At 46.6% G+C, this 15,157-nt stretch overlaps 1 protein-coding gene across 1 annotated transcript in view; it reads right to left on the bottom strand.

Moving 5' to 3' along the window:
- Nucleotides 1-11,947, bottom strand: part of LOC106555891 (uncharacterized) — a 40,160-nt gene extending 28,213 nt beyond the window's left edge. The window contains exons 1-4 of the mRNA XM_087708104.1: nucleotides 11,409-11,947; nucleotides 7,102-7,203; nucleotides 4,520-4,646; nucleotides 2,546-3,483 (exon numbers count right to left, since the gene is read on the bottom strand). Of these exons, the coding sequence (XP_087564230.1) occupies nucleotides 2,546-3,483; nucleotides 4,520-4,646; nucleotides 7,102-7,203; nucleotides 11,409-11,732 (1,491 nt within the window). The 5' untranslated portion in view covers nucleotides 11,733-11,947. The remainder of the gene's footprint in view (nucleotides 1-2,545; nucleotides 3,484-4,519; nucleotides 4,647-7,101; nucleotides 7,204-11,408) is intronic.
- Between the last annotated feature and the right edge of the window lie 3,210 nt (nucleotides 11,948-15,157).

The following is a 15,157-nucleotide window of genomic DNA, read 5'->3' as shown; positions in this document are numbered from 1 at the left end:
ACCATGGCTCTTGGTTACCATTTTCCTTCTATAAAATGCTTCTTGTGTCAAAATCCACAACACAGCCTTTTTTAGACACAGCCTTGATATATATTTGGCCAATACCCTCTAAATGGCACATTTATGATCATGATTTTTAATGTCTGAATAAATTTTATCTTTCCCATAATATAAATAGCCTCAAAACTCATTTCCAAGCAGCACTTTTCCTGTCCAAGAAGTAGGCTGAAAAAAATCACTTTGGATTTTAGGGTGGACCTTTTTTAAGTCCCCACGAACCAGCCAGGGAAGAGTGGCCTAATTCCTTCCTTGCAGGCTTCCTCATTGACTTTCAGGAAAGCCTGCAGAGAAATTATAAATATTGATCACATGATTGCAAGGCACTTGGCAACAACTGGAAAAACACTAGACACACCTAAAGTATATTCAAACTGATTTGATAATGTATTCTATAAAATGTGACTTTCTGGCATGTTTGTACTCAGTACAACGAATAATCTTGCAGGAGAAAAAAGGACTTTCTACTTGTTCAGTTTCTAACATTGAACACATTTTCAAATAGATAAGCTATTGGGTCCGCCTAGACATATACATCTTTTAATAATTTCTTTTGTAATCCTTTGTCCATTCTTTGCACTAAATATCATTGCTTCTTGCAAAAAAATATTTATCTAGTAGAAAAATATATTTCTAAAAGTTCGGTTCTCAACAGGCAGCGGACCGGTCCATCATCCATGGCTTGGGGAGCCCTGGTTTACGCCCTGGGTGGCTCCTTTGGTGGACATTAAGAGGAGTCTTCCTATTGAACCACATTCCACTCATTTACACAATCTCTCTGTTATGACCCAGATGGTCAAGGCAGAGGTGTCAAACTGGCAAATGGGGGAAAAAATGTCACTAAACATCACGTGACAGCAATGTGACAAGACGAGTTTGACACCCGGGTTCTAGATAATCCTTTCTTTATCTCAACAAATGGTCCAGAAACTGTCCTCCAACCACCAGTAAGACTCCATCCCCATGCTACTCTGAAGACAGCCTCCTCTCAATCCCCCAAACAATAGCCCCTATAACAGTGTTTCTCAACCTTGGCAACTTGAAGATGTCTGGGGGGCGAATGCTGGCTGGGGAATGCTGGCTGGGGAATTCTGGGAGTTGAAGTCCAGACATCTTCAAGTTGCCAAGGTTGAGAAACACTGCCCTATAAGTACAAGTATAGTCCCAACAGCAGGAACACACTCTCAAGGCAAGATCCAGGTTTCAAGTCCAGTCCACAAGTCTGAGTCCAAGACAATGGCAGTCCTCCAGGCAAAGAAAAGGTCCAAGGCAAGGAGCAATTGCAAGAGAAGCACAGGCCAAAGGCAGTCTATAAAACAAGGGCAAGGTGCAAGACAAAAGGCGGAGAGCAATCTCCAAAGCAAGGCAAGGGCAAACAGCAACAGGCATGAATCAAAGCTGGGGGAGTGTAAGCCAAAGGAAACAATTGTTCCTTGGCAAAGGCTACTAACTCCCCATGGCTTTTCCTTAAGTTACTCCACATCCCAGGTGTTCATTGTAAGGAGGGTTGGGGCAAGTCAAGACTGAGTAGCCTTGCAGCCCTTCTCTGGGCTTGCCTAAGCTCTGCTCTCCTTGCCCTTGGATAGAAGGAGGAGCCAGCTGTTCCTCATCAGTGGAGATCTGCTGCCTATCAGCACCACTGCCCATCAGCAGCTGATACTCCCACTGTGTCTGTGCAGGCAGGCAGCACACCGTTGGGGCCTGGGACAGCACCTTCCTAAGCCCCTGGCCTCTCCAAATATGCTAAGGGAGAGCCAAGGTGGTGCAGTGGTTAGAGCGCAGTACTGCAGACTTGTGCTGTCCCACCAGTATATAGCTAATGTGTAGGAATTAAGAACTGTCTCCTTTAAGAAACTACCTCATGGGAAATGTAGCCACCTTATGGGAAATGTGGGCAGAACTGCCTTGTGGGAAATGTAGTTCCATAACATGTGACCACATCTGTGTTCCCTGATTGGGCAGCGGGTATTCTGCCTGGGAAAAGTGATTTATTACCGGTCACTCTCTGAATCGCCCTTGGTTAACTGGGATGGGGCAGAACGCGTCTCCCCTCTTCATCTCTGCTCATCAAGGGGATAGAAAACCACAGACTTTTTACACTACGTCATGGGACAGATCATGGAAAGTCACAAGTATCTTAACACTGAACTGTTAAGTTTTGCTATTAAGAATGCCTGATAATAAACTTGATCTGAAAGAACGTCCTAAGCGTGGAGTTTAACTGCATGCCCCAAGCCATCTGCATCACTGGGGCAGAATAAGACTACTTCAGCTGATGGCTAACTGCAGTTCGGCAGTTCAAATCTCACCAGGCTCAAGGTTGACTCAGCCGTCCATCCTTCCGAGGTGGGTAAAATGAGGACCCAAATTGTTGGGGACAATAGGCTGACTCTGTAAACTGCTTAGAAAGGGCTGTAAAAACACGGTGAAGCGGGATATAAGTCTAAGTGCTATTGCTATCCCTGTTGGACAGTCCCAGTTTTTCTTATTCCTCCTCCTCCTCTTCTTCCTCTGAATTGGGCTCCAATGGGGCCATGACATTCTCCCTTGTGTGGATACTTTCATGACGATGAAGGTGTCCTTTTCGGGTAAAGCTCTTTCCACACTCCAGGCATTTATAGGGTCTCTCCCCTGTGTGGATCTTTTGGTGGCGATTCAATTCCCCCTGGGTAATTAAACTCAACCCACATTCCACACATTTAAATGGTTTCTCTCCTGTGTGGCCCCTCTGGTGCAGAGTAAGGGCACTTTTGATTAAAAAGCCCTTTCCACACTCTAGGCATTTGTATGGTTTCTCCCCTACGTGACTCCTTCGGTGGCGACTAAAACTACTTTTGATCCCGAACCTCTTTCCACATTCCCTGCACTTATACGGTTTTTCCCCAGTGTGGATCCTTTCATGAAGATCAAGCTGATCTTTTCGGATAAAGGTCTTTCCACATTCGAAGCATTTATGCGGTTTCTCTCCTGTGTGCGTCTTTAGATGAAGATTAAAATGTCCACTCTGGGTAAAGGTCTTTCCACAATACTGACATTTATGTGGTGTCTTTGTGATGTGGATCTTTTTGGGGCTATCAAGATTACTTTTATTGCTGAAATTCTTTCCACTCTGCATGCCAAGTTCCCTTTTTCTGCTCTGACTGGAATCCCCCCCAGATTTTGCAGAGCTATGTAATTTGTGCTTCCTATACAGTTTCTTTGGTGAAGTAGGAGTGAAGGAGTTATTCTCTACGTTGTCTGCAGCCGGGCAGTTTTTCTTTAGTCTGCTTTTTGCCGTATTTATGTAATTCAAATTCATATTTTCTTCTTTTCTGTGTTTCCCTTTTCTCTTTTCTTCCTGATCTTGCTGGGACAGGAAGCCACGAATACCAACAGGAAGAGAAGTGGACGGCTTCCCCCCTCCATTCTCATTCACAGACACACCAGCTGTTTGGGAAAAAAGAAAATCGACATTCTGATTAGAATTTAGAAGGGTGGAGGGGAGTCCACCCCCCCCTTCAAAAACATGCCGATCTGTTTTACAGGTTTGGTACAATCCACTTGTCTAGCCAGGAGGTAATATCTGCAAATTTTTATCTGGGAGACTCTGATGGGATTCAAGGAGTTTTTCAGCCAAGAAACATATTTAGGCTTTGGTGTTGTTCAGTCAATCTGCTCAGCCATTTCCATGGAGGATCTAAGACAGAAATGGTGAACCCTTTTTGACTCGCGTGCCATAAGTGGGGGGAGCGCAGGGTGGGGGCATGTGCGGACATGCCGCACCCATAATGCAATGCGCTAAACCCCCCCCCCCAATGCCCATGCCTGCACTACAGGCGCTCCCCCCCCCCATTTTTTGCATGCTTTTTTCGCCCTCCCCAGGCTCCAGAGGCTTTATAGGAGCCTGGGGAGGGCGAAAAAAGCCTCCCACGCCCCCCGGAAACCCTTTGGAAGCTTCAGGGACCTTCAGGAGGCTTCCCTGAAGCCTCCGGAGCAGTCAAAACAACCCTCTGAGCGAACTGAAAGTCACTTCCGGTTTACTCAGAGGGTCATTTTGAGCGCTCTGGAGCTTCAGGGACCTTCAGGAGGCTTCCCTGAAGCCTCCGGAGAAGTCAAAACAACCCTCCGAGCAAAGCGGAAGTCCGTTCCCAAACTTCCGGTTTGCCCGTAGGGCCAGTTTTTTGTGCTCCGGAGGCTTCAGGAAAGCTCATGAAGCCTCCGGAGGCCCTTCAGAGGGGCGAGGGGGCTATTTCCGTCCTCCCTAGGCTCCTATAAAGCCTCTGGAGCCTGGGGAGGGTGAAAAATGGCTTTAAAAAAGAGTGAACTCAGCTAGCCAGCGCGCACATGCGTGTTGGCCAGCTGACAGGGCAGCGCCTTGCGTGCCCTGACAAATGGCTCGCCATCACTGATCTAGGATATTTCCCAAATCTATAGAGAGTATTTCTGCCATGGCCTTGTAGAGAGATGAACAGCCTGGCCTTACCCAGATTAGTCAAATTCCTAGAAAACTCTTTCATGACTTCCCAGCATAAGGTTTTCTGACCAGAATCTAGCAGCCTCCACTCCTCCTCCGTGAAATCCACAGTCACCTCCTCAAAGGTATCAGAGCTCTAGAAAGAGGGGGGGAGGGAAAGTGTTCTTTAGCAGACAATCCCAGGAAACAGTTGAAAGTTTCCTCTCTTCCTGCACACAACAGAAAACAGACCAAATGGCCATCTGCTTTCACGACAGATTCATGTCTTCCTGTCCAAATAGTCCTTGGGGTTGGGAAGCTGCTGTAGCTTGCAAATCATGACTTAGGTGCTTCTAGGTTGTAGAATGCAGCACAAGCCACCCTTGGGGAGCTTCCCACTGGGCTGGAATAACTCAGCAAGGTGGTTTGGGGCAGAAAATCCCCTAGAACAGGGGTGTCAAACTCACACCCCATGGGCCAGATGCGTGACACACACCCCCGCCCCTAGTTTAGCAAAGGGAGGAAAAGTCCCGATATGTTACATACAATACAATAGCAGAGTTGGAAGGGTCTTCTAGTCCAGCCCCCTGCCTAAACAGGAAACCCTATACCGTTCCAGACAAATGGCTAACCAACATCTTCTTAAAGACTTCCAGTGTTGAGGCATTCACAACTTCTGGAGGCAAGCTGTTCCACTGATTAATTGTCCTAACTGTCAGGAAATTTCTCCTTTGTTCTAAGTTGCTTCTCTCCTTGATTAGTTTACACCCATTGCTTCTAGTTCTGCCCTCAGGTGCTTTGGAGAATAGTTTGACTCCCTCTTCTTTGTGGCAACCCCTGAGATATTGGAACACTGCTATCATGTCTCCCCTACTCCTTCTTTTCATTAAACTAGACATAGGCAGTTCCTGCAACCGTTCTTCATATGTTTTAGTCTCCAATCCCCTAATCATCTTTGTTGCTCTTCTCTGCACACTTTCTAGAGTCTCCACATCTTTTCTACATCGTGGCGACCAGAACTGAATGCAGTATTCCAAGTGTGGCCTTACCAAGGCATTATAAAGTGGTATTAACACTTCACGTGATCTTGATTCTATCCCCCTATTTATGCAGTCTAGAACTGTGTTGGCTTTTTTGGCAGCTGCTGCACACTACCACCTATACTGTACCTGTGCATTTCGTTTTTGTTGCCTAAATGTAGAACCTTACTCTTTTCACCATTGAATTTCATTTTGTTAGATAGTGCCCATTGTTCAAGTTTGTCAAGATCCTTCTGTATCTTTAGCCTGTCTTCTGGAGTGTTGGCTATTCCTGCCAGCTTGGTGTCATCTGCAAATCTGATGAGTTCCCCATTTATTCCCTCATCCAAACCATTGATGAAGATGTTGAAGAGTACTGGGCCCAAAACAGAGCCTTGGTGTACTCCACTGCATACTTCCCTCCATGAAGATGCAGTTCCATTGAGGACTACACGTTGAGTGTGGTTGGTGAGCCAGTTACGAATCCATCTGGTGTGATGCTGTCTAACCCACATCCTTCTACTTTATCTAGTAGTAGGTTATGGTCTACCTTATCAAATGCCTTACTGAAGTCCAAGTAAACTATATCGACGACATTCCTCTGGTCCACTAATTTTGTCACATTATCAAAGAATGCAATAAGATTAGTCTGGCATGATCTGTTTTTGACATGTTTTTGATGTTGGCTTTTGGCTATTACTTTGTTTGCTTCTAGGGGTTCTCTAATTTGTTGCTTGATTATCTTTTCCAGAATCTTTCCTGGTATTGAGGTCAGGCTGATAGGTCTATAGTTTCCTGGATCTGTTTTTTTCCCCTTTTTTGAAGATTTTTTTGAAGCTTTTTTCCAGTCCTCTAGCGGTTCCCCGGTACTCCAGGATCTCTGAAAGATATAGTTCAGTGGTTCTGAGATCTCATCTGCCTTCAGAACCCTGGGGTGTAATTCATCCGGTCCTGGTGATTTGAATTCATCTAGAGTAGACAGGTGCTCACTTACCATTTTTTTTCCTATGTGAGTTTGACACCCCTGCCCTAGACTCACCTGCCCCACTGACCAAATTCCTGAGAAAACAGGACATAGTCACTAGCAATTTCTTTCCTAACCTATTTCAAAATATGGGTAATGTCCTTGAAATCGCAGGTCACTTGACCAAAAGCCTTATTGTTACAACCATTTAGTGTTGACTTACTGGTTTATCCTTCATGTGCTTTATTTTTGCTGGTGTACTTACAGTCACCTTACAAAGGAGATGGGTGGCATAAAAATTTAATAAAACAAACAATACTTCTCAAGTATGTTAAATCCCATTGTTATTGTTTTAATTCATGGGTTTCTTTTCTAACTCCTTTTAGACAATACTGAATAGTATTAAGAAATATTAAACTCTTTCTACAAATAAATTACATTTCTAATACAAGATTCCCTGCCTGTGAATTGTCTCTTGTTTGCATTTCCAGAACAAACTTGAAAGTCAAATGTGTGGCTCAGCAGAATATTCTGTTCAAATGCAGACAGACTCAGCATTTGGTGTTAAAAGCAGCTCATGAATGGATGGAGCTGAAACTCTATTGCTCTCAGAAGAAACTTGCACTTACCTGGCAAAGGGGCCCAAATTGGATCCTCCTGAAAAACAGGTCCTGCGTAGAGCTGGATCCATCTCCTCTGCCCCGGAGCTCAGCCAAATTCTCCTCCTGCATCTGAAGAAACAGCCTGGTTCATGATCCACTTTCACAGGACAATATCCATGTTAGTTCGCATTCCTTATTTTTTGCTTCCCTAGCCCAATTCAGAGAGAATCCAGGGACTCTGCTCTGTATATGCCTGATATTTCTGAGTAAGTGATGAACAGAGGGGAGTTAGAACAGCAAGCTGCGTTTTTATGTATATAAAATGTACCGTATTTTTTGGAGTATAAGACGCACCCTTTTCCCTCAAAAAAGAGGCTGAAAATCTGGGTGCATCTTATACACTGAATATAACATTTTGTGCCTCCTGTAACCCCACCTCCTTCATCAAAATGACCGTGCATAACTTGTAGGAGGCTTTCAGAGAGCTCCTGGGGGCTGGGGAGGGCAGAAATGAGCAAAAAAATGGACCATTTGTTGCTCAATTTTCCTCCTCTAGCCCTTATTTTCTTTTGACCCCCCAATTTTTTTTTGCTTGGGCCTTATTATCGGGGCGGGCTTATTGGTTTGGGGTTGCCGGATGGCTGCTCTCTTGCAAGCAGGTGCCCGAAGAGCCGGGCACAGCCTCAGAGGCAAACGGCAGCAGCGCAACAAAGCTGCCATGAGGTGACCACACTCATGAGCAGCCGCCCAGCAGCGCCCCATTCCAGCCAGGCAAAGCACCACTCAACAACCCAATAAGATCCCAAAGGCGCTAAGCCACGTGGCGCTCTGCCCGGCTGGAAAAAGAGGTTGCGCAAGCACTTGTTCTGCCTCCAGCTCGCATGCCTCCCTGCCTCACCATGCCCAACTCTCCCTGCAGGGCTGGGCCAGGGCGCCACCGTCGCTGCCGCCGCCGCCATACTCCAAGCATAACTGGCTTCCAAACTCCGGAGATCCACTGCCGAGTCTTCCGTCAGCGGCCGCTCTGGGACTAGGTTCTATGGTTGTGGGCTGGCTGCGGGAAGACTCTCTCCAACAGCCAGCCCACAACCATAGAACGTAGTCCCAGAGCGGCCGCTGCCGGAAGACTCGGCAGCAGATCTCAGGAGTTTGGAAACTGGTTATGCTCAGAGCATGGCAGCAGCAGCAGTGGGGCGGCGGCCTGGCCCAGCCCTGCAGGGAGAGTTGGGCATAGTGAGGCAAGGAGGCACGCGAGCTGGAGGCAGAACAAGTGCTCGCGCAACCTCTCTTTCCAGCCGGGTAGGGCGCCACACGGCTTAGCGCCTTTGGGATATTACTGGGTCAGTGAGTGGCGCTCTGCCCAGCTGGAAAGAGGCATTGCCGGGCAGCTGCTCGTGAGAGCAGCTGTCTGGCAACCCCCCCGCTCTAGCTGGGCACAGCGCCACCCATCAACCTAGTGGTATCCCAAAGGCATCAAGCAATGTGAGCGCCTTTGCCCCCCTCCCCCCGGCTCCTGCAGCTCTGCGCCTTCAGGATATCTCTAGGTTGGTGAGTGGCGCTCTGCCTGGCTGGAGGAGGGTTGTCCAGGGGGCTTATTCTTGGAGGAGGGCATATCTTTTTGCCCACAGGAAAAATATGGCATGGTCTTATTATCAGGACATGTCGTAATTTCGGGGAAACACGGTACCACTGAACCAAACAATAATGCACTTTGTTAAAATAGTCTCAATCGTGCCTCTGTAAAAGGTGGCCAGGATAGAGGGAGAAAGATGAGCTCTTCTCATCCAACACAGGAAATGCAGACGCTGGTGGCTTGCCATTTCAATGTTGGTGAGGATGGTCTAAATTAAAGGGACACCTATGGGATCACCACTTTCAGGACTTATAGTGAAGGTCATCATGCAATGTCTAGTAGTCATAGTACTTCCACAAATACAACTAAAAATATGGATCATATATGTAAATGACACCTTTACCATAATAAAAAAGGACCAATTAGAGAACACCCACAGGACCATCAATAACATTTTGAAAGGAATCCAGTTTACTAGAGAAGAAGAAAACAACAACTCGCTACCCATCCTGGACATCCTGATCAGCCGAGACTACAGTGGCAAACTAGAAATGCGAGTTTCCACCCATACCTACCAGTTGCTCCACTTCCAAAGTGACAACCCAAACTCCCACAGGAGACACTGTGTAAGAACTTTATTTAGTTAAGTCCAAACACACTGCAGCAACCCCAAGCAGCAGGAGAAAGACACGGAGGCTCTATACAACATATTCAAACAAAGTAGATATCCATGAAACGTTATCAAAAAATCCCTGACCACTCAACCCAATACAGCACAACCAACACAAACCCTCAAAAGAATCACCCTGCCATACATCAAGAATATCTCAGAAACCACCAACAGACTACTACAACCACATGGAACCAGCATAGCACACAAGCCAACTAAAGGCCCTTCAAAACATCCTAAGCAAACAAAAGACCCAACAACTCCAGAAGGGAAAAAAGAACCAGGAGTCATCTACTACAGGGCCCCCCAACCTTGGCAACCTTAAGACTTATGGACTTCAACTCCCAGAATTCCTCAGCCAGCCATGCTGTAGGTTGGATACCGTGCTGGCTGGCTGGGGAATACTGGGAGTTGAAGTCTATATGTCTTAACATTCCGAAGGTTGGAGATCTCTGATCTACAACACACAATGTAAAGACTGCAACAAGCAGTAGGGAGGACAAACAGGCAGAAGACTGGCAGAATGCATCCACGGACATTAACTAGCAGTCAGAAGACATGATGAAAATTCTTTAATTTCACAACATATGGACAAATTTGACCAGAGTTTCAATTGAGAAAAACACGACCATCCTAGACCAGACCAAGTCCAAAAAACACCAAAGGACTTCTAGAAGCCTGGCACGCTGACAAATGAACCATCAACTGAGACATAGACACTAGTAACATGTATAAACTATGCAAAAGAGACAACCAACCATTCAAAAAGGGAACAAAATGACCCAAGCACCTCCCCACCAGCAATCAGCACCCAAATCAGCATAAGATTAACTCCAAAGTTAACATCAGACCAACAACCGAGAAATAAACAACACCCCAATCAAGAAACTGCCAAAGAGTTAACAGTAAACAGCCCAACCAAAGAATCTTTAAGCCACTCCCAGCAACCCTGACAGGGCAAGCCACCAGAATATAAAGGGACAGCAAACAGCACTCCTTACTAGCATTGAGAGTGTTATCTAATTTGATAATGAAACCTCTGCAAGAAAACAAGCAAGCTCATGATGGGCTGGCTGCTAAAACAAAGCAAGGTTAAGGCATACACTGGAAAGGAGATGGGGGAAACCCTGTCATTGTGTAGTCTCTCTGGCAAGAACAAAGAATGCTTGTTCACAGAGAACATGCACAAGTAACACTTGTAGCAATTCTAGGTGGTTAGAGGACTGATAACAGTAACAAAGAGTTTGCATAGTCCTGCATAGCTCAGCTAAAAGTTAGGAATAGAGATCGTCTGGAGCAAATAAAATGTGCATTAGGTAACTCCAGGAGCTTCATTAGCAAAGGTTTAAGAATAGGATGGCTAGAGACCAATAGAACCAATTGTTAGATCATTAAAAGGTAAAGGTGCACATGCGTGCTAGTCTTTCCTGACTCTAGGGGATGATGCTCATCTCCGTTTCAAAGCCAAAGAGCTAGTGCTGTACAAAGACATCTCCATGGTCATGTGGCCGGCATGACTAAACGCTGAAGGCACACAGAACGCTGTTAATTCCCACCAAAAGTGGTTCTTATTTTTCTACTTGCATTTTTGCATGCTTTCGAATTGCTAGGTTGGGAGAAGTTGGGGCAAGTAACGGGAGCTCATCCCGTTACGCGGCACTAGGGATTCAAATCGTTGATTCTGATCGACAAGCTCAGCGTCTTCGCCACTGAGCCTCAGTGTCCCCTTGTTAGATCATTACTAAAATGTTTATTAGATGATATTTCTTATTATCCCGCCTTGTCCCGCCTTGTGCTTTAGTGAAAATATATAAAGCTTTCTTAATCTTTGGTTCTTGGCATTTTGGCCAGGACCCCTTTTCCTTGGAGCACTCCAATAAAAACGAAATCAAAACCTGCACCTTGTGTCTGGCGTCCTTCATTGGCCTCGGCACCAGGCTCAGACCCGAATTGGGGACAACACTCAGAGACACCAAGTAGACCCTCCCTCCCCGTGAGCTACAAATATTCTCCTTTATTGCAACAGGGATGGATCTTTGATCCTCCCCTCCCCCTCCATCCTCAGCTCCCAGGATGAGACCCCTTCCTCACCTGCTGCCCCTTTCCCGGCTCTTCCCTCTGGGCTTGGCTGAGCAGGAAGCCTTCGGCCAGGGCCACCGCCTGGGAACAGCTCTCGGCTCCGCACTCCCTCACCCAGCTGGCCATCTCCGGGGGCAGCAGGGCCAGCAGCTGCTCCAGCACCACCAGGCCCACCATCTCCCCTTTGCTGCTCCTTTCTGGCCGCAGCCACAGACGGCAGAGCCGGTGCAGGCGGCTGCAAAGCTCCCGGGGGCCCTCGGCCTCCTGGCCCCAGCGATCACGGCAGCGATCGCGGAGGCGGCGGCGCAGAGCCTCCGGGACGAGGGCGCCCTCCATCCTTGGATATCTCCTGCCGTGCACTGGGTCTCCTGCCCCAAGGCAGGCCGAGAGGGCTCCCACCAGCCTCTCCGCGCCCCTTTCTCCGCTTTCCAGGTGGGGAGAAATGGGCGTCGGCTGCTTCGGGGCTTCTGAGCCCGAGGAGAGAAACTGCGAATCGTTTCCGCCACGATTTCCCTTCGCGACCCAGGCTCTGAGCTCCGCAATTAATGGATCCGAACCATAGATACGCGCCGCCTGGAGTGGCCCTGTGGTAGCCAGAGAACGAAAGGGGAAAGGCGTGCGAACGATAGATACGCGCCGTCTAGAGTGGCCCTGGTTGCCAGAGAATCTTCTTCCCAGAATTGGGGGGGGGAGCAGGAGGGAGGAGCGGGGAGTTTTGCAGAAAGGTCCGCGGCTGAAACGGAGGCTGGGACGGCGTTGCGTGCAAAAGGCAGGGAAGGATCGATGACCTCGTGGTCGCCCTTCTAAATCAGGCACTTGTCCTGCGCCGTGCAGGGAAGTCGGGGAGCCCCTCGGATTGTCAAAGGGGGATTTTTTCCCCCTACGTGGGTGAAAATTGAAGGGAAAGGCGCCCGGTAGCACCTTTGCCATTTATAACACATTTCCTTACCTCCAAAACTCGCAAGATTCTTTTCTTTGGCCAGGTACTTGTGTATACATCCGAACTAGATTGTGGTGCATGACTAAACGCCGAAAGTGCACGGGACGCTGTTACCTTCCCACCAAAAGTGGTCCTTATTTTTCTACTTGCATCTTTACATGCTTTCGAACTGCTAGGTTGGCAGAAGCTGGGACAAGTAGCGGCACGAGGGATTCGAACCGCCGAACCGCCGACCTTTCTGATCGACAAGCTCAGCGTCTTAGCCACTGAGCCACCGCGTCCCTCATAAGTCATGGTTAAAATGAGCTTTTTGTATGAATTATAAATCCTGTTTCATCCAGAAGTGTGTTCTTGTTTCTGCTTTAATTTGGATGCTTTTATGAATTATTTTCCAGGCAAGATGTAGAGGAAACAATGCAGGATGGCATTAGAAGCCATGTGGAAAGAAAACTGGTGGCAGAAGGAAGACAAGCGAAGTAGCTCCATTGGAAGGCTTCTGACTGGACCAAATCCAGAAGAATCTGAGACGGAATCAGAGGTGCGGCAGGAGCAAAGGGGTGAAAGTCATTGGCGGGAGTTGCTGGAGGCCAGTCAGTCCTCAGCCTGAATGAAAACAGCCCCAGCAGCCTCAGCTTCAATCAGAGAATAGAATAGAATAGACGTAGAAAATGGAACAGAATAGAACAGAATTCTTTATTGGCCAAGTGTGATTGGACACACAAGGAATTTGTCTTTGGTGCATCTGCTCCCAGTGTACATAAAAAGACAAGATACATTCCTCAAGAATCATAAGGTACTTAATGATAGTCATAGGGTACAAATAAGCAATCAGGAAACAATATCAATATCAATATACTGCTTCAGTATTTTTGTTCAGAACATGAAAAAAATATGGAGCATGAATTTGGAGCTGCTGAGCTGCTGAAAAACAGCAAGATTGCCAGGATGATAGAATGTGCTGTGAACGTGACAGGAAGCAAGTGCAAACAAAGCTTGTTTTGGACAGAAGCCATTAAAATTCAAGAAATGAGTAACAAAAGTCTGGAGTTGGCCTTGCTAAATGACCCCTCCTTCACCAACCATTTGAAGTCAAGGCTGCTGAATGAGGAGACTTAGGGCCATTGCTCATACGTGTTAGAGCATCACATTGTCACATGATAGCAATTTGTAGTTTTCACTGCCTGCTTCTGACAAGCAGAATCAGTGGAAAAATAAGTAGGGAATTGCAAGTCACAATCATGGACTATCATACTTAACACCTGGTGGTGATTCACCTAACAAACATACCTTCAACTGAGGTCACAAGTTGGTGTAGTCCCTGAAATTTAATCTTACAGCTGCATTGCTTACTGATGGAATTGTTGGTCCCCATTGTGCATGGTGACCAAGGACTTCCTGTATTATATTCGTAATATAGTTGTGAGGAAAAAATTTTTGCCAAGAAAGTAGCAGAACAGTAAAGAGAAACGGCCAAAATATGTTCAGCAATCTTTGGGTGCCGGCTTTCCAATCCTACTTTATTTTTATACCATCTTTATTAGTTCTATTTCAGTTTAGCTACTCTAAAGTCATCCTTTAGATTTATACATAAATCCCCACCCCTCAGTTTACCAAAAGCAATGGTAGGCAGTATATAACAATCAGATTAAAAATCACAATCATATAAATGACATATATAAAAATGTAAAAATCTATATTAAGAAATATGTAATATAAAAACAACTATACAACCCACCCAGAGCCTGGGGAGGGTGGAAAACGGCAATAAAATGGATGGAAATGGACACCTCAGCAATAGAACCATCTGAGCATATCTCAGATTGACTTAGAGCCCCAAGCCTGAGGATGAAGCCACGTCTTCAGAGCCATCCAGGAGATCAGAAGGGGTAGAACTGATCTCATTTCAGGGGAATGGATATTCAATAAGATGGGGGCCACAGCGTTGAAGACATGTCTTCTCAGGTTCACCAAAGGCAGATCCCCAGCTGATGGCACCCATCATATGTCGTCTTTGCCAGGTCTCATCGGGCAGGCTGAAATAAGCAGGAAAAGGCTCAGTCCCATGCCAGGAAGGGATTCAAAGGCAAAACCAGCACCGTGAGCTGTGCCTGCAAGCAAACTGGCAACCAAGGCAAGTCATGGAGCAGAGGTGTGCTGCTTTAGAAGCACATATAGCTTATCTGGCAATTGCATTCTCTACCAGGTAAAACTTGGATACCCTCCAAAGGCAGCAAAGTTTATTGAAGTCATCCGATATGCAAGTAACTAGGGCATGATTGACCATAGCCAGGGTCTGCAGATCCGGAAACAGCCACTATTGGCTCTCAAGTGAAGCAGTAATAAAAATGTTAGGATGTAGAGTTTTTGATCTCCAGTGACAGCTAAAATGCAGGAATCTTTAAGATCAGCTTCCAGCCTGCAAACTACCAGTGACCTCCCAAGTGTTTTGCCCAAGCAGCCTGAGAATTCTCAAAGCTGAAATCATAGTACTCTGGAAATTGGGAAGGCTGCTCTAGTGAGCAGAGAGCATAATAGAAATACAGAGAGCATGATAGTATCCCCTATCTAGATGACGTCGGAAACAATGTGGGTAGACAATGCCCGGTTTTGTCCTGCATTATTCTAGTAGTAAGATGAACATGGAAGGCTGTCAATCATTTAGGGGCTGAGCATAAAAAGCAAGAACTTCATGAACTTTTAGGAGCCAGTGAGCACCCAGCTAATCTGATGAAGCTAGAGCTCGGCGGATCTAGATATGGCTGGCTGGCTGGCGCTCTATGGTCAGGCAATAAGCGCGCCTAGATAGTCGCAATTGCAGTAT

The sequence above is a fragment of the Thamnophis sirtalis genome, unplaced genomic scaffold (genome assembly GCF_051295495.1).
Source record: "Thamnophis sirtalis isolate CommonGarterSnake01/CBP01778 unplaced genomic scaffold, rThaSir2_p1.2 scaffold_3, whole genome shotgun sequence".
In the NCBI taxonomy this organism is placed as follows: Eukaryota; Metazoa; Chordata; class Lepidosauria; order Squamata; family Natricidae; genus Thamnophis; species Thamnophis sirtalis.
Note: the sequence above shows the minus strand (reverse complement) of the source record. Positions and strands in the feature narration are given on the sequence as shown.